The 19,552-nt window shown below is 47.0% G+C and overlaps 1 protein-coding gene across 1 annotated transcript; it reads left to right on the top strand.

Annotated features, from left to right (window-relative positions):
* Window positions 1-8: 8 nt before the first annotated feature.
* mrrf (mitochondrial ribosome recycling factor) lies at window positions 9-17,906 on the top strand. The gene is made up of 7 exons (XM_053686708.1): window positions 9-148; window positions 5,839-6,003; window positions 6,324-6,476; window positions 10,326-10,444; window positions 15,479-15,570; window positions 16,634-16,793; window positions 17,291-17,906. Exons 2-7 carry the CDS (start codon window positions 5,841-5,843, stop codon window positions 17,366-17,368), a joined length of 765 nt encoding a protein of 254 aa, XP_053542683.1. The 5' UTR covers window positions 9-148; window positions 5,839-5,840; the 3' UTR covers window positions 17,369-17,906.
* Window positions 17,907-19,552: the final 1,646 nt, after the last annotated feature.

Genomic DNA, 19,552 nt, shown 5'->3' with positions numbered 1-19,552 from the left:
CGTTTTCGGCAGGTCTTAATTTTAGTTTGGGGGACAGGGCCGCCATTTTTGATGACGTAGAACACACGATGCTGCATCGCGTTGACCCGTGTTTGAAGTGAAGTACACTGTAAAGCGGTGCAGAGTGTGAGTTTAACCTGCGTGTGAGGTATGTTTTCATATTAATGTTACACAATAACAAAGCTAACAGTTTTTTTATTTGATAAATTGTTCATTACTTGTTTTAAAAACCGAGTTTTAGCGAACTGAGAGCTCTCATAACAGAGTGTCCCACATGTCCTCTTCAGCTGCGGTGCCATCAAAGAGTGAAGCTTGGTTTGCTTGTTAGTGCATGATTATTATAATTATTATTCAGACAGATGATTTTTCATGTACTTAATTCAGCGATGCTGAATATCACCGCGATGTTTTGCGTCAGATTCCTAAATGACATGTTTGGTAATGCTTGTTTTGTCATGTAGAAATATTAAACTGCTCAAAGGCAAAATAAATGTGTGTTTATAGTGACAACTGTAATACAGCAGCTTATATTCTGTAGATTCTGTAACTGAATCGTGTCTTTCAGAGCTGTTTATTGTCGTTTGGACGGTTTTGAAGATAGAAGAAAGATGCAGCCGCCCGTGAAAACCTTCCACATGGCCAACATTTTAATGATAATAATAATAATAACAACATATTTTTAAGTGACGAATAAAATTTCACTCAAAGCGATGACGAATTAAGTAGGAAGAATAAAAAAAAAAAAGCGTAATAGAATGCGCAAGGATAAAATAAAAGCAAGAATAAACATTTTTTTCAATTAAACTACACAAAAATCGAATACGTTAAACGCAATAAAAATAATTCAAGGATTTTTCAAATATTTCAGTGAAAAATATAAATAAATAAATAAATGAATACCCAAGCACCTTCATTTCAATGCCTGGTAAAATAAATATCAAATATATATTTTGAATAGAGTGTACGGAGCATGATTGCGTAATACAAAGAGAAGCACAGTAACAAAAGGAGGCCTGTTCATTTCTAGCCTTTTTTAAAGTCTCCCGAAAGTAAAAAATAAAATAAATAAATAAATAAAAGAGGAGAGAATCACGTTTGGAGATTTAATTCCACTGAAAGGCACAGCGCTTTCGTCTACATTTTAATCTTAGCCTCTTCTAGTGATGGAAAAACACTATTACTGACCGATTGGAAGGAAAGACTTCGAAGTTTATAACAGGAAATGAGTTCTCACGTCGATCGTCATCGTCGTCCGCACCAGTCTCCGTCTCGTCTCCTCGCGGCGTTTAAACACGAGCCTCGTCGTCGTCTCTTCGCTCCACTGTTCGTTATAACATCGCCATGGAAACTAATCGCAGATTCATTCCCTCACTTCTGTTCTCTCGGATCGGATTCGTGTTATTGTTTATTATTCGTCCATTTAAACGCTTTACCGAAGAATGTGTAAGCGCTCTTCTCCGTTTTGATGACGACGATGACGGTACAGGAGCACGGCGGACATTTTGATTTTGACAGTCGCTATAGTAACGGCGTGTTCCACAGGGACTCGTACGCTCCATGTGAACGGATTAAAAGCCACGTGTAGTCACTGATGTGGTGAAACGTGTCTGGAAGGAGTCTCCAGTGTCAGCGCTACGTAACGCTCAGAGCTGTTCAAGCTGTAACTTTAGGTTTCGTTTCTGTAAGTAATCTTCAGGACAGAGACTTGAGTTGATTCTTGAGTCTTATTAACTTAGAGAGAGAGAGCAGGTTTATAGCTGTCTATATCTGCTAGCACAGGAAGTAACTTGTTTCGTGGACGTTCCGCGACATTAAGCGTAACTATAAACGGATAAAACGTATTTGTCGTTCTTTACTAAGTTAAAAATCGTCCGAGGGATAAAACCCTTCAGGGTGCAGTATCTCGGCTTCACCACAACATTATTTTATCATGGTTCATTATTTTCCTATAAGGCGCTACATCCTGTAATATCTCTCAGATTCTCCGTGACTTTTTATTACTCTTACAGTCGCGTCGGCTGCTGATGGACGGCATTGTTCCGTCTTTTCCGATAAGGATTTAAGCTACAGACGCTTCTTTCATGAGCTGAAATGTTCCATAAAGGGAGCAGCAGCTGCCCTCGGCGGTGGTCAGAGGTGCGTCGAGGTCCACGTGGCACCTGTCGTGCACTTTTCCGCTCGGGTTGCTCTGTTAAAATCTGCCATCGCCCTCTCAGCCCGCGTCCTCTCCTCCTCTCTCGCCAGATGACTGAGGTTGTCGGAGTCTCTCTTGTCAGCTTTGCCTTTAAACTGCACCAGCTGTGGGCTTTTATTGAAGCTGCCACACGCCGACGCCGGGGTCTGATAATAATCACAGTTGTGGCGTGAGGGCAGGAATCGGAGCGGGGTGGGGGGTGGGGGGGTTTAAAGCCTGTGTGTCGTGAAGCTTTATCGCTGACGAGCAACTGTGAAAAGACACGGAGCCTGCGCCGCCTCAGCGCCCAGCACTTCAGAGACAATAAGCAAGGCCTTGTTTTGGCTACAGCGATACCTCGCACCTAAACGCAAAGCCGGGGCTCGGCACACGAGCGGAGGCGCTTTGTAAACATCTGGAACAGCGGCACTCTTCATGCTTCTGTAGAAGAATGGGCCTTTTTTTTTTTTTTTTTTTTTTTTTTTTTTTTTAAGTCCGCGTGCAAATTTGTTTATAACTACAGAGCCATGAAGGCACCACGGAAAACTTTGTATTCGTTTAATATTTCCACACCATACTACTTTAAAGTCAGAAGCATGTACGCAGGATGGGGGCGGGCGATACGACACGACACTAACATCACGTCACAAAGTTTCAGGACGTTTGCCTTGCAAAATAAACCTCTAAAATGTATGAGTGTGACGACGCTTTTATATAACGTGTCCGAACGTATGTGAGAAATTGTACTGTAACGGATTTAAGGTCCGAAGTAGAAAACCCGATCAAATCTGCGTCTAAACCGTCGGAGCGGCGAGGGCAAGTCCGTTTATTTCGGTGTAGACTGAAGACATTTGGGTTGGAGATCAAGAGATGAATACGAGACGAGGTTTTCAGCTTTCATTTCCTGGTATTTATACGCAGACGTGTTAAACGGCATAGCACACGGCACGTTTTGTATCAGACCTGGTCTCCGTCTGTGTTTGTGTAGATCTCCTACTAAATAGTTTCAGAAATTAGAACAGAATCTGACATACAGCAAAGGTGATCTGAGTAGACACACAATACAGTTTTTAAATGATAATGTTGTTTATTGAAGCAAAAAAAGTTATCCGGTACCAACTGGGCCTGTGTGAAAATGTATTTGCCCCCGTCGTTACTAATTCCCCAGATCTATGAAACTGCATTAATAATGGGGTTCAGCTGGACTAGACACAACCAGACCTGATTACTGCAAACCCTGTTCCATCACATCTACACTTACATAGAACTTTTTCAACAGCGTGACGTTGGTTAAAAGGTCTTGCGGAGTAACACGCTATGCCAAAGGTGAAAGAAATTCCAGAAATGATGAGGAAGAAGGTGATTGAAGTACATCAGTCTGGGAAGGGTTACAACGCTATTTCAAAGGCTCTGGGACTCCAAAGAACCACAGCGAGAGGCGTTATCTCCAAACGGAAAAGCTCAGCACAGGAGTGAACCTTCCCAGAAGTGTCCGACCTACTAAAATTCCTCCAAGAGCACAGCGACGACTCATCCAGGAAGTCACAAAAGAGCCAAAGACAACATCAAAGGACCTACAGGACTCTCTTGCATCAATAAAGGTCACTGTTCATGACTCCACTATCAGAAAGACGCTGGGGGAAAATGTCCTCCATGGAAGAGTGGCGAGGTGAAAACCACTGCTGACCCAGAAGAACATTAAGACTCGTGTGAATTTCACCAAAACACACCTTGATGATCCTCAAACCTTTTGGGAGAATGTTCTGTGGACTGATGAGGGGAAAGTGGAACTGATTGGAAGACAGGAGTCCCGTCACATCTGGCGTAAACCAGACACAGAATTCCACAAAAAGATCATCGTACCTACAGTCAAGCATGGTGGAGGCAGTGTGATGGTGTGGGGATGCTCTGCTGCTTCAGGGTCTCGGCATCTTACTGTAATTGAGGGAAACATGAATTCTGCTCTCTCTACTAGAAAATCCTAAAGGAGAACGTCCGCTCTTCAGTCCGTAAGTTGAAACTCGAGCGCGACTGGATTATGCAGCAAGACAACGATCCAAAGCGTAGGAGTAAAAATCTAAATTAAAGTTTTTGAGTGGCCTATACAAAGTCTTGACTTGAAACACTTGAGATGCTGTTGAAGAACCTTAAACGGGCGGTTCATGCTCGTAACCCCTCCAGTGTGGATGAACTACAGCAGTTCTGCGAAGAAGAGTGAGCTAAAATTCCACCACAGCGCCGTGAAGGACTGATCTCCAGTTATCGGAAGCGTCTGGTTGTTTGAAAATCTAAAACTATTTACTATGAGATTTACACAAAAAACAGAAGAAATACTTTTTCACAGCTCTGTACTCTTGGTTTGAGCCTTCAGTTTCACCTGTGAACGCAGGATAAACCAGCATGAAGATCAGAGAGCTGTCTGTGGATCTTTTTTTTTTTTTTTTTCCTTTTTCATCTCGGGTCTGATCCGAGCCTAAAGAATCAGATCTGAAGATCTTAAGGTCAAATTGGAGTTAATTTTTTCCCCGTGTTGTATTATTTTTGCGTTTAAACTATTGTTAAGCAGTAGTCTCTGAGTAATACTTGGCTCTGCTATACCGTATATTCCAGTAAAACTTCAGATGATCAGATGTGTGTGTGTGTGTGTGTGGGGGGGGGGGGTTAGGAGTTGTGTATTGTTGATGTTAACGTTAAGGATGTGGATTGATGTGAGTCAGTCTGCGACGCGCCTTCTATCAGTAACAGCTGTCCTGTTTATAACTTACGGAAAGATCCTACAAAGAATCCGTGGGAACTCCATTACCCGCAGTGAGTCATGTCAGAACCCATAAGGAGAGGAGATCGCTCAATTGGCCGTCTTGGCCACGCCTCCTCGCCGGCAAGACCAGGCCCTTTGCTACTTTCCGTGGGAAGAGACGCACGTATCCCGAACCGAGAACCAAAACGACGCCTCGCTGTTAAAATCCGTCCGTCAGTCATTTGTAGTCTTCCGACATACAGCCGTTTCCATGGTAACAGCGATCCTGAGATCACTAGGGGCGAGCGATGTGACAGAAACACCGTATCAAGATCATCATTTCCGTGTACAGAGTTTTGCACATCAAGTGAGCTGCTTCCGATTAGATTCTTGTAATTAGATATATTTTTAAAAAGCAAATGAGAACGATATCACGATACCTCAGAAAAGCGAATCGCGACATATCGCAATATCGATATTACCACCCAGTCCCAGGGTAGACCAGATTTTTTTTCCTGATACACTTTTCCGACAAGTTAAATCGAATTGGCCCGCGTTTATGAATATTTTATTATGAAATGTCGAAATAATGTAAAAAAAAAAAGTCATGTATTTGCTTAAATCTTGATGTAGATTAGAAGCTTTAGATTATGATCCATGATATTCGCCCCCTTGTGGTGAAAGGGAATCGTTACTGTAGTACATTGAAAAGATCCGATAGTTTATCCGTTCTCGAGTAAACGAATTCGTAAATGAATTCATGAAGGTTAGGAAAAGTTTTGTGTCTGATATAGATTCAGACCTTCATGAGCCTACGTAAGCCGAAAAGAAAAAAACGTTTATAACCATCGCACTGTATAGTGAATGTGGCGTCTCGGACAAACGCTAAATCTGTTCCCTTTCCTCTTGTGTGTGTTCTTATGTACAGACATGACGTCTAGTCGTCTAGGCTTCCTGCGTCCGTTGCTCTACTACATCAGAAGCCCTGTTGTGAGCAGCGCGCGAGTGCCTCCTCTCACTCAACATCTCTGCCCCCATGTTGTCGTCTCTCCACCTTGTTACGCCCGCCATTACGCTACGAAGAAAAGTAAAGGTAAGTGTAGCGCCCGCACGGCTCGGCTCGCCACGCAGAGCATTTCAAAGAGCCGTCTGTGAGGGTGAGCTCGGGGTCGGGCCTTTGTTCCGGGAGAAAATCTCCGCTCTTCAGTTCTAGTGCTTGCTTAGGTTGAGTGGAGTGGCCACATGAGAGGATGGAGAATTCCTCTCGTCTTGCTTTCATATGTAATGGCACTGATGATCTACCAGCATGCAGGCGACTCCTTTCATTTCTCCATCAGAAATCTGTAGAATAGCTTTAAACCCTCTCATCTGTCCTCTTGTGTCTCCTCTCGTCCACACCGCCCCTCTGTGAAGCCAAAGCGAAGAGCCAGACTGGTAAAGTGAGCATCAACGCCGCCCTGGTGGAGAATATCATCAGCCTGGACGAGGTGAAGGAAGACATGGCTGCCGTGCTGGCTACGCTGAAGGATGACTTCAGCCGAAACCTGGGCATCAGAACCTCGCCAGGTCAGCGTCATTATCCCCCCCACCCCTTCTCTCTCTCTCTCTCTCTCTCTCTCTGTCTCTCACGCACAGACAATCTTATGCTAAAGTTCCTGTACTGTAAGGTAGGAACCATGACGGTGCAAGAAATTATATACCTTTGACTGTATAAGCAGCACCTATTCATTTGTCCACCAGTCCACCATACTGACTCACCGATGCCAGTCTGAAACTACGAGAAGATAAGAATCTGTTCTTCTACTTTTTCTGTTTTTATATCATCCCAATTAAAGGAAAAATATATCCCAGGTACCTGAAAGATTTTCCTGCTTTTCCTTGTTTCTAGTTTACTAAAAGCAGACAAAATTTCCTGGTTTTCCTGACAAGGTTTCAGAATGAGTTCCTAAAAATGTTCCCGAATGGGTTTCTGGGTTCTTCAAAAAGCTGTCTGTTCCTAAAAAGGTTCCTGAGTTGCCATCAGGTTTCTAGGTTCCTACAAGCACTTTCTGGGGTTTGGAAAAAGTTCCTGAATGGATTCCCTGTCTCCCTGGAAAGCTTTCTGTGCTACTGAAACAGATCCTGGGTCTCAAAAAGGTTCCTAGGGTTCTGAAAGGGCTCCTGGACGGGTTCCTAAAAAGCTTCCAAGGTTCTCTCGAAGGTTCCTGGGTTGCCAAAAAAGTCTCTAGGTTCCCGATTGGGTTCCCAAGAAATGTTTCCATGGTTCCTGGGTTCCTTAAAAAGCTTTATGGATTCCTTAATGGGCTCTTACAGGGAAGGGGCTCCTGGGTTCCTAAATGGTCCATGGTTTAAAAAAAAAAAAAAAAAAAAAAAGTTTTCAATGTTCATGTAAAGGTTTCCTAGAGGGAAGGGGTTCTAAAAAGTTCTTAGTGTTCCTGAGAAGGTTCCCGAGGCCCTCCGGCTCCTAAAAGAGCTTCTGAGTTTCTTTAATTCCTGAATTGTCAAAGGGGCCAGAAGTTTCTAAAAGTTCCTGGGTTCCCATATGGGTTTCGAGAGATCTCTCCGTGAAAAGAGGGTTTCTGCAAGGTTTCTGCAGGGTTTCTACAGGGTGATCAGAGGCGTCTTTATATTTGTTGTGGAGGTTATGTCAGGGTAAAGCAGCATTGTTTTACCTCCTGCTCCCCAAGGGATTACTCCACAAGCATCCATTCACCGATCCATTCTGTTGTGGACTATTGTTCCCCGAGGTGGGAACGTTCACTGTGTTTATGGTCATTCAGGGTCAAATCTGATCACCTCAAACCAGCCCAAGCGCTATAACGGCAAGGTGGATGTTCCCTGACCTTTTGGCCTTCTTGTTTACCCCTCTCTCTTGCTTTCGCGCTCTCTCTCCGGCCATCATTTGGGAAAGCAGGCCGGAGGACTTGAGTCTGTCTGGCATCTGAGCTGGAGGAGAAACCGGTTCATGCATGACATCATTTCTTTAAGAGGGACTGATGGTCATCTGGGGCTCATTACCGAGTGATTTTGTTGTGGAGGAGGGGCGGAGAGAGACACCTTAACTATGGGAAGGACGTGACGAGGCGCACGATTAATGCACTGACCCAGTGTCTGGTCGCAGTGCCACTCTGGAAGCCTCACCATGCCATGCTCTTTATCTCCACAGCACCTTCTTCCTTTCCAGCAGAAAGTTGGACGAGTGCTTCGAGTTGAGGACGCATTAGCTTTAGTGTAGCATTACCTGCTAATCCGAGAACACACAGCTTCAGTTCAATCACGCAATGCAGCACAGTGTTCCAGAAAAGGTTCCTGAATGTTCCCCTGGTCCCCTCAAAAAAAAAATTCCAGTTTGCCAAAAGGTTCCTGCATGGGTTCTTTGGCTCTCGAAGAAGTTTCCTTAAATCCCGAGTTCCTACAAAGCTTTCTGTGTTCCTAAAACGATTCCTCAGTGGGTTCCCGGGCTGCCAGATGGTTTCTGGGCTTCTGAAGAAAAGTTTTCCGGGTTCCTCGGTTGCCAAAACGGTTCCCGGACCGCCACAAATCATTCCTAGGTACCTGAAAAGGTTCCCGCAACGAATAAGCGCCTATACAAAGGTCAGCCGTGTGTGTGTGAGATAAAACAGCAGCTCTGGGTGAATCGGGGTTCAAAAGCGTCTCCGATTGAACTCGTTAGCCAATCGTCACACTCCGGGCGTCGGAGGAAGTGAGATAAAAAATGTTAGGGCTTTCACATATAACTGAAATGAGTTTTAATTACGGCTGGGTGATCTGATGATGATCAAATATTGCGAGTGATTCAGTACACTTTTCCGGGATATCGCGAGTACCTTAATTTCTTTTTAATAACGATTACAAAATACGACATAAAGCAAAATACGGCAGGAACTAACGAAGCGTCCTGAGGATAACGTCGTGAGGTTACGGCTTTCTCTCTAACGCTGGAGACTCCTTCCACGGCTGTTAAACTAACGTCTCCTTACGGAGCTAATATCGGAGTTTCTGGTATAATAAATTAGACACATTCTGACCAATCAGAATTGAGATCTCACCAGTGCTGTGTGTGTGTAAGAATATTTAAACGTAGTGATCCAAGAAGGGAATGTGTGGTTTTGAGAGTGTTTATCGGTGAATATGTTCTTTATCTGAGTGCTGCGTGACCTCTGGGTGTTTCCGCTGGAGAGGGCGCGAGGTGGTGGCGCGACCAGGAAGAGCTCAATTGGTTAATAGCCTCCCCGTCGATCCTCATCGTTTTTGTAATGGAGGAAACGGCGGTCTGAGTCGGCGGGGGGAAACGTTAGCAGATGTGAGACGGACCAGGTAACACACACAAGCGCACACACACACACACACACACACACGAGACAGGGACCTGAGACACACTCATCTAGGCCATGACCAATCATTATCCACAAGCGGCAGCCAGCGCTGTTGCTCATAGTCGAGGCACGCGCTGTTCCTAATGACAAAATGGAAGTTCGGTTCTCTTTAAAATCACATCTGTGATTAGGACTGGCTCGGATTCCGAGGGCAGTTTCGCAAATGGTGTAATTTTTTTTTCCAGGTACAGCCTGGAAGATCGAGACACAGGGGTTATGCAAGAAAATGGTATAAATATGGAGTTTCTGGCGCGCGCCCGGGCCGAGCGAGCGGGAAAGGAAATAAATCAGAGCGCAGAAAAAAACGACGGTAGATTGTGGCGTGTCTCGAGTGAGACGGTTAGTGAGGTAAGACAGGAGAGACAGCGAGACGAGGCGCAGTGGCGTGTGAGGCAACGCAGATGAGTGGAGGAGACGTGCTGGCGTGAAGCTCTCGGTTCTCCGGCTTGAGAAGGAGCAGAGCGAGGAGGTGGAACTGCTCACTTTCAGAACGAGTCAGGCCTCGCTCTCTGTTTCCTGATCTTACGCTCAAATTAAAGAGGAAGGAAGAAAGAGTGCAGAGAAAATATCCCCGAGCCAAAAATACTTCCCTTTACACATTAAAATGAACACTGCTGTCGGTCTGTCTGCTCTGATCATGTCCTGTTCACGAGGCGCGATTCCTTTCTATATGCACTTTTAATGTTGCCCGTCGAATCCTGCGTTCTGATTGGTCGGGGCTTGTTCTGCGGCTCTGACAGTAGCGCAGGTTTCCGTTAGCGCGCTCGTTCGAACGCGTTCCCGTCTCTATAGCAACCGCTCGTCCACAGGGACGCGCGCAGATGTTTTATGTAGCGTTTATATGGAGGGAGTCTCCTTTTCCAGCATCTTCAGGACAGAGGAGTTTGTGGTTTCGCGCCAACACGGCGAGCCGCGTCAAATTTTCGAGAAGCTTTTTAGATTTTTGGCCCAATTCGGGTACTTTTAAAGTCGAATAAAAATCCAGCAGAATTGACGCGCGATGCGTGCTCTGTGTGTTTTATTTCGTCTGTGTAAACAGGTGCGCTGGACCACATCACCGTGAGCACCAAGGACGGTAAATTCCCTCTGAACCAACTCGGACAGATCTCCATGAAATCTCCACAGCTCATCATCATCAACATGGCCAGCTACCCCGAGGTACACAGGGGACCTAAAAGGGGTTGAGGGTATTTAATTGCTCTCGGCTTCTCCCAGAGGTTCCTGTAGTTAGAGTGTATGGAGAACCGTAAAGAGGGACAGACGTGTTCTCCCATTATAGCTGCTGTAATGGAAGTAGGGAATGCATGTAGGAGTTCCTTTAGGGTTGTTAAAGGAATAAAGATGTATGTTACGCAAGTGAGTGATTGTGTTTTAAAATGGCTGCCTTCCCAGGTGTTGATTTGTTTCCGATTGGTCGATGTGCACATCATCTGGAACCTTCCATTCCGAGTCGGTGTTCCGAGGGATAGAGCGAGTCGGTGTTCAGAGGGATGGTCCGAGTCAGTTCTGAAAGCGTAGATCGACTGAGTCGGTTTCCTGAATGAGCAGAGGGACGGAGCGAGTCAGTGTTGTGAACTATGGGGCGAGTCAGTCTTCGTCGGGTGTCGTGAGCGGCGGGGAGAGGGTCGGGGTCGTGTGTGGCGGGTCGGTGTCATGAGTGGTGGGCGGCGGGTCGGTGTCGTGGGCAGCGGGGAGCGGGTCGGTGTCGTGAGCGGCGGGTCGGTGTCATGAGTGGTGGGCGGCGGGTCGGTGTCGTGGGCGGCGGGTCGGTGTCGTGGGCGGCGGGTCGGTGTCGTGGGCAGCGGGGGCGGGTCGGTGTCGTGAGCGGCGGACAGCGGGGAGCGGGTCGGTGTCGTGAGCGGCGGGGAGCGAGTCAGAGAGTCAGTCCTACTGTCTGGGACTCTGATGGATAGTCGGGGTTGAAGTTCTTTGATCTTTCAGAGCGATTGAAGCAGAAGCCAGGACTCTGTCAGTGATCAGGAAATGACCGCACACTGCCCTCTGCAGCACAGACCTGCATTCTAACACACACACACACACACACACACACACACACACACAATCTCTATCTCCCTCTGGTTTTCTCTCTCTTTTTGTCCTGTATTTCTCTCCTTTGCCTGCTCACTTCCTGTTCATCTCTCTCTCTCTCTCTCTCTCTCTCTCTCGTTTTCCTATCTTTTATTTCTCTCCTTTACCCGCTCAGTTTTGGTAAAATCTTTCTCTCTTTCTGTCTCTCTCCCTCTGTCTCTCACTCTACACTCTCTCTCTCTCTCTCTCTCTCTCTCCCTCTCTCGCTGTCTCCTGTTTGTCTCTGTCTCTTGCCATCTCTCTCTATCCATCTCATTCTCTCCTCTCTCTCTCTCTATCCATCTCTCTTTCTCAGACCATGTCTGTCTCCCCATGTCTCTGTCTGTCTCTCTCCTTCTCTTCTCGCCTCGCAGCCTCTCTCTCTCCTCCCCCCGTCCGTCTCTCTCTCTAGCTCTGTCTCTATCTCTCTCTGTCTTTCTTTATATTTGTCATTTTCTGTTTTGTTCGTTTGCTCGTCGTTCCCTCTCTCTCTTAACCCCCCCCCCCTCTGATGGATGACTTTTCCTCTTGGATTAAAGGTTCCTGAATGTTTCAGGGTTTAGTTTCAGGCTGTGGCTCGCCCTGACAGAGCAGGATTACACTAAAGCTGGTGGTTTTTTTTTTATTTATTTATTTATTTATTAAAAACTCGGTGTTGTGTAATAACAGAACTTAATAGAATCTGCAGTACTTTTGAACAAGATATGATTTTTAAAAAAAATATTCTTTATTTTCATTAATACACGTAAGGATCCTTTCCTCGGCGTGAGAAGTGGGCGTGAGAAGACCCCGGACACGCGGACGTGTCTTAGCCGGTTCCACTTTGGTACAGATATTAAATTACACTCTAGCTGTATAACATTTCCTAAAACGTTTTAGCGTGGAATCCCAACGCCCCGTCGTTGATTATTTTCCCTTAACATCACTGCACGGAGTGTTTAAATCCGTGCTCGGGTGCGTGTGTGTGTGTGTGAGCGATTACGCACCAGACCCGCACAAAACTAACACAGAGGTGACTGGCCCGGCTCGAAGGCAAACAGCTTTATAATGATCCTAATCCATTACACAAGCCCGCGCCAGAGACGACGACGACGACGTTGTTTTCCCGTCATTCATTACAGCGGCACTGCAGTTGCAGGAAGAAAAAAAACACACAAAAAAACCCCTCCGTCTGTCCGTCGTGTGAGAGTTCATCAAAGAGCAGCGGTTAAACGCTTAAGCCTTCTCTCGTCATTAGGGGTGTGTTTACTTTAGCTCCACTTTACTCCACTTTGCTTTGAACTCTGCTCACATTTTTTTTTTTTTCTTCATCTTTCTTGCTTATAAGGCATTACCTAAACCCAGAGTGTTATTTGCCATTAGAGGCAGAACTGCCCGGGGAAATAATGATAAATGAAATTCAGAGAGCAATCAAACACACACACACTCCGTATCGATCATTCGGCGTGAGAGGCGGAGGGCTCGGGGAAAAAAACCCCAGCGCTTTTGAATCCGTTTGGGGAAAGAAACCACAAAAAGATCCACCTTTTCTGAGAGCTGTGCGCCAAAATATGGGGAAAAAACCCTCCCGTTGTTCACGTTGCACGGCTGCACGGGTCGGAGCTCTGCCAGACATCACCAGATGTTTTAGTGTAGAAAGTCCAAATATGTCGAACATCACAATTCTATCCGCGGTCGTTTCGATTGTAGAAATAACTTCCTCATGGCCGCATGGGATCTGTTCGGATTCTGTGCCTGGTTTAAAAAGTTTGCGCAATTAATACATCTTTAATCCGTTACCGCGTTACTGGCGGTTTCATAAATAAATAAATAAATAAATAAATAAATAAAACCGTCAGCTGCAGTATGCAAATGAGCGCCATAAAAGCATTAGGTCTCGGCCGTTCTGGATATGATTTCATCGGCGGTTTGGCGAAACATCGATTTGCAGTAGCGTGATCTGTAGCAAATGGCAGATTCTATAGACGCGAGAACGGGCAGATTAACAGGCACCAAGATACACTGTTTTAGTGTGAACATAAAAGTGAGAAAAAAAAGAAGGTGAAATTCTTGGAAGTGGATTAGAGCAGTGAGGCGGAGTTGGAGCGGAGTGTGTAGTGAGAGTGTAGTGAGAGTGTAGTGAGAGTGTAGTGAGAGTGTAGTGAGTGTAGTAGTGAGTGTAGTAGTGAGAGTGTAGTGAGCGAGTAGTGAGCGAGTAGTGAGCGTGTAGTGAGCGTGTAGTGAGTGAGTAGTGAGTGTAGTAGTGAGTGTAGTAGTGAGCGAGTAGTGAGCGTGTAGTGAGCGAGTAGTGAGCGGTGTAGTGAGCGTGTAGTGAGAGTGTAGTGAGAGTGTAGTGAGCGTGTAGTGAGAGTGTAGTGAGCGTGTAGTGAGCGTGTAGTGAGCGAGTAGTGAGCGTGTAGTGAGAGTGTAGTGAGCGTGTAGTGAGCGTGTAGTGAGCGTGTAGTGAGAGTGTAGTGAGAGTGTAGTGAGCGTGTAGTGAGCGTGTAGTGAGCGTGTAGTGAGAGTGTAGTGAGCGTGTAGTGAGCGTGTAGTGAGCGAGTAGTGAGCGTGTAGTGAGAGTGTAGTGAGAGTGTAGTGAGCGAGTAGTGAGCGAGTAGTGAGGGTGTAGTGAGGGTGTAGTGAGCGTGTAGTGAGCGTGTAGTGAGCGTGTAGTGAGAGTGTAGTGAGAGTGTAGTGAGCGAGTAGTGAGCGAGTAGTGAGCGTGTAGTGAGAGTGTAGTGAGAGTGTAGTGAGAGTGTAGTGAGTGTGTAGTGAGCGTGTAGTGAGAGTGTAGTGAGCGAGTAGTGAGAGTGTAGTGAGCGAGTAGTGAGCGAGTAGTGAGAGTGTAGTGAGCGAGTAGTGAGCGAGTAGTGAGAGTGTAGTGAGCGAGTAGTGAGAGTGTAGTGAGAGTGTAGTGAGAGTGTAGTGAGCGAGTAGTGAGTGTGTAGTGAGCGAGTAGTGAGTGTGTAGTGAGAGTGTAGTGAGCGAGTAGTGAGCGTGTAGTGAGAGTGTAGTGAGCGAGTAGTGAGCGTGTAGTGAGCGTGTAGTGAGCGTGTAGTGAGCGTGTAGTGAGCGTGTAGTGAGCGTGTAGTGAGCGTGTAGTGAGCGTGTAGTGAGAGAGTAGTGAGTGTGTAGTGAGCGTGTAGTGAGCGTGTAGTGAGAGTGTAGTGAGAGTGTAGTGAGAGTGTAGTGAGAGTGTAGTGAGAGTGTAGTGAGAGTGTAGTGAGCGAGTAGTGAGCGTGTAGTGAGCGTGTAGTGAGCGTGTAGTGAGCGTGTAGTGAGCGTGTAGTGAGAGAGTAGTGAGTGTGTAGTGAGCGTGTAGTGAGCGTGTAGTGAGAGTGTAGTGAGAGTGTAGTGAGAGTGTAGTGAGAGTGTAGTGAGAGTGTAGTGAGCGAGTAGTGAGCGTGTAGTGAGCGTGTAGTGAGCGTGTAGTGAGCGATTAGTGAGAGTGTAGTGAGAGTGTAGTGAGCGAGTAGTGAGAGTGTAGTGAGAGTGTAGTGAGAGTGTAGTGAGAGTGTAGTGAGAGTGTAGTGAGCGAGTAGTGAGCGTGTAGTGAGCGTGTAGTGAGCGTGTAGTGAGCGATTAGTGAGAGTGTAGTGAGAGTGTAGTGAGCGAGTAGTGAGAGTGTAGTGAGAGTGTAGTGAGCGAGTAGTGAGTGTGTAGTGAGTGTAGTAGTGATTGGGTGGGCTGGCAGGACCCCGAGCCTGGTCAGGGTCACTAAAGGTCAGCAGGCTGTACTGCAGCCCCTCAGCTGTCTCCCAGAGGAGTGTGTGTGCTGACAGTGCCCTGTGGCGCTTCTGCGACACACACACACACACACACACACACACACACACACACACAAAACCCTGCTGTAGCTTCACTACAACAAGATGGTGTGCAGTTCACCTCTGATCAAAGGCTTGTGCGTGTGTGTCTGAGCATGTGTGTGTGAAAGTGTTTGTGAGTCAGTGTGAGAATCTTTGTGTGTGTGTGAGAGGTAGTAGTTGGCGGTCATTAAAACCCATCCTGATATGTGTGTATGTGTGTGTGTGTGTGTGTGAGAGGTAGTAGTTGGCGGTCATTAAAACCCATCCTGATATGTGTGTATGTATGTGTGTATGTATGTGTGTGTGTGTGTGTGTGTGTGTTTGTGTGTGTTCTCAGGCCACAGCAGCAGCCACCCGTGCTCTACAGGAGAGCAGCATGAAGCTGAACCCAGAGGTGGATGGAACCATCATCAAGGTCCCCATTCCCAAGTAAGACAGTGTGTGTGTGTGTGTGTGTGTGTGTGTGTGTGTGTGTGTGTGTGTGTGTGTGTGTTTGTCAGTGTGTCAAGACTTAGCAAACCACTTTCACCTTCCAGTGGCCTCTGTCTGTCTGTCTGTCTGTCTGTCTGTCTCTCTCTCGGTTCAGAATAAATCATTGCAGTGTCTCAGTCCCTCTCCTCGTCTCCTCTCTCCCGTCGTCCTGCCTCACCTCTCTGTAGTAATGTTCCGTGTCGAGTCCTCGGCGCCGGCTGCGTCTGCTCGGCGTGGCAGCTGCTCGTCTGGCGGCGGATTGCGAACGGGCCGGACGAGGCGTCCGCAATCAGCGCGGCCTCCTCACACACATTTGCATGTATAAAATACAGAGTGCGTGGCTTGATTGGATCCCGATCACTAATTACACACATTGTTTGCAGTAAACACACGCCGCTCTCGGACTGTTTGCAAAACGGCTCGTATCGAAGCACTAATTAAGGAGGAGCGGCAGAAGAAACATTCCTACACCTACCAGAATTTAGACACACACTGTGTTGCTCGGGTTCTTGAAGTGTCTTTCTTTCCTTTGCCGGGATGTTTTATTTCAGCACGGTATGAAAGGGGTTTCGATCTGGTGTCTTACGTGGCACACTTGGGGGAAAACCCTCCGCGTGGTCAGATTCTGTACTACATCTGTGTACGTAGTTCCGAAAACGTTCCTCGAGTCAAACGTTTCTCGTTTGCACATATCTCAGTCACACGTAAAGTTCCATCATACACACACCGATCAGCCTTAACATTAAAACCACCGGCCTCACATTGTGTAGGTCCCCTTCCCCTTGTGCCACCAAACACGTCAGTAGTGTTGTGTGATGATTTCAGGAGATCGCCGTAGTGGAAGCGTCATTAGGAGAGATGGGATAACGTTTCCGGTCAACGTTCTGTTTTATTACTCTAAATTGTCTTCTTTTTGGCCGTTTTCTACAATTCATGGAGTAAAATTGTGGTGCGGGCTATATAAAACAGTCTACTCGTTATAGGTTGTGTGTGTGTGTGTGTGTGTGTGTGTGATCGGCAGGGTGACTCGGGAACACAGGGAGAACCTAACCAAGCTGGCAAAGCAGTTTAGCAACAAGGCCAAGGAGTCGGTGAGGAGGGTCCGCTCCAACGCCCTGGCGCAGGTGAAGAGGAGTAAAGAGGGCGTGTCCGAGGACACCATCCACCTGATAGAAAAGCAGGTGAGAGGTTTCTGTATTGCTTATTCGGATCACAGCAGCGGGGCGAGGCGGAGCCGAATGTGATGCGAGCGTGTCGTGTGTAGCGAGGGTGTTGCGAGAGCGTAGTGCGCCGCGAGAGCGTCGCGTGTAGTGAAAGTGATTAACTTCATTACTTTAAACCCGGATTTAAATTCCAGCCACGGATTCAATCTTAATCTGGAGTTAATCTTAATATTCACGTCAGACCTTTACTCTCGGCGTTAATGCGACGCTGTTTATTACCCGTTCGGAGCGAAAGGATGCATTACGCTGTCTGGATGAACCCCGGCTTTTTTATCGCTTCTAATCCGTTTTACAAAATAAAACTCGCGTCAACAAATCCCTGATTACTTCAGAACTGTTTCATTTAATCCTTCCTGGCGCAAACCACTCGGGATTTAAAACCGGGACGTGCTTTAAACCAGAGACGCCATAATACGGGGTGTGTGTTTATTTGTGATTTGTGATTTGTTTCCCAGGTTCAGCAGATGGCGGACGCTTTCGCAGCAGACATCGACAAACAACTCGCCTCGAAAACCAAAGAGCTCCTGGGCTGACACGGACTCCGTAACGAAGCTCTCCAACGTCGTTTATTTCGGGTGTCATTTCAGGAGTCGGAAGCCGGACATCCTGAAAAAATCGAGCGGAACTTTTTTTTTTTTTTTTTTTTTTTTTTTTTTATATAACACACCCCACCCCCCCACCCCACCCCCCCCGTCAAACTAAACATCCCGTAACCGGCGCGGTGATTAAACCGGACTGTAGAAGGCAGCGATTGGGGCGTTGTTTGTTTGTGTGTTTTTTAATCGCGTGTAAACAAACGTCGCCATGGCACGGCAGCGGCTGTCGGAGGCCACGCCCATCCTCTCATCCTCACATCCTCAAACAAACAGCCGGGAGGACAGATGAAGTTTTAATGTGGTTCTGGGGTTCCTCCCTGCTAATCAGAGCGATGCCACACGGCCGCGTTTACGTAAGAAAGTGTAAACTCGTCAGTCTTTACAGGACGGCGCTCGTAATAAACCGTTTGTTTCCCTACATAGCTGCTGTTTTGTTTTTGTTTTTTAAATAAAATACGGAGATTTTTTGCTACCAGTTCAGTCGTGTTTTGTTTTTTTTGTTTTTTTGTTTTTTCTAAAGGTGACATTTATCTCGCACGTGCACCAAACCTGAGCTATTACACTGTGTACTTACATTTCGAGAGGTACACGGTGCAAGGGAAACATCAGGGTGACTGAATAAACAGGCGTTTAGACGAGGCAGTCCACAGGCGGGTTTTCTCCGAGGCCAGGTCCATATGTCAGTAATTTGGGGGCATTGTGTATCTTGGCCTGGACTGGAGGCTCATGATCGATGAAAGGGGTGAAAATCCCGAGTCGCTGGCTCCGTGCACCGGCTTGAAAATTGCTTTCAGCTGATAGCTTCACTTCGTTTTACATTTATCACGCGGATTGCGGTGCGTCTCTCCCTCTCTCTCTGTTTACAGCCGCCCTGACGGAGGCGATCGGGAAGGCGGGAGCCGGGGCCGAATGTTTTTCCTTCTGTGTCGCTGAAAATATACACGCGTAAATTGACACTAAACTTTCGGGATCGTAAAAGTCTCGCCGTCGATTACCCGCTCGTCTCGGGCACGTCTTGATATTCTAAAACCGCGTGGGGAAACGAAATGGCCGCTCCCTTTTTTTGGCAGCTCGAGCTGAGAAACCGGGACGAAAGCGATGGAGCGGTGTGGACCCGGTTCAGTTATTTAGATGACTGTTTATACTACAGAAAGTGTTGACGATTCATCTTCTCTACAGCAGCTCTGGAAGTAGTTCTGACCGTTACGCCGATCGCAGGTTCATATCAAGGCGCTCGTCGCAACGTGTTGGCGTTTCTATAGTAACGGCTCGTTCACGGAGACTCGTAAAGCAGACGCGCCACCGGGACCGGTTTTGCTGCAGCTTTTTTCACGCGCCTTCCGAAATCGGCGGAATTGTTCCGCGCACGCTTTCGCGGTGATGCTCGTCCGTCGGCGAGACCTTTCGGCCGCACTCGTGTTCGACGCACGTGAATCGAAGGGCGCGTCACGTGACGCGTCTCGGCACGGCTCTGCGCTAATCCCGGAAAAAAATCGCGCGCTCCTCCGAATATTGCGGAGTTTCCTCGACGTTGTGTCCGTTTCCACGCTGAAAAAAAAAAACAATCGCGTAATCCTGTAGGGACCGGACGCAAAAACGTCTACCGAAATGTTTACGGAAGGAGTCTCCAGTTTCAGTGTTTTCTGAACAGACAGGAAGTGAGAACGGGAACGAACTCGTCCCGTGGACGTGTTCTGCAACGTTTAAAACGAGATTATTTTCCTATAACCGCACCGGTTATACGACATAGTGATTAAGGACTCGAGGACGCGTCATGAAGGATCGACGACGATTAGACCGTAGACGCCTTGCCGAATGGCCTCCTGTTGCTTTAATTACTCGTTGCATTTGAACATTAACCAGCAGTAGCTCTACATCTCGTCGCGTCAAAGTCAAGGAAACCTTCGCCTTCGTAACTTTTCCTTACGAATCGATTCGAAGACCCCACGACGCGTCTGTCGTGTCGCCTGCTGATCTAGGGCGTGTGTAGAGATATGGGAGAGTGATGTCTGACCATAAAGCATCTTCTTCCTGGAAGTATAACCGTGAAAAACATCACACTGTGTGTCTGTCTCGGGCCCCCCCCCCTTTTTTTTTTCTTTCTTCTTTTCTTTCCCGTCT

Source organism: Ictalurus punctatus, chromosome 16, assembly GCF_001660625.3.
Source record: "Ictalurus punctatus breed USDA103 chromosome 16, Coco_2.0, whole genome shotgun sequence".
Classification (NCBI taxonomy): Eukaryota; Metazoa; Chordata; class Actinopteri; order Siluriformes; family Ictaluridae; genus Ictalurus; species Ictalurus punctatus.
Note: the sequence above shows the minus strand (reverse complement) of the source record. Positions and strands in the feature narration are given on the sequence as shown.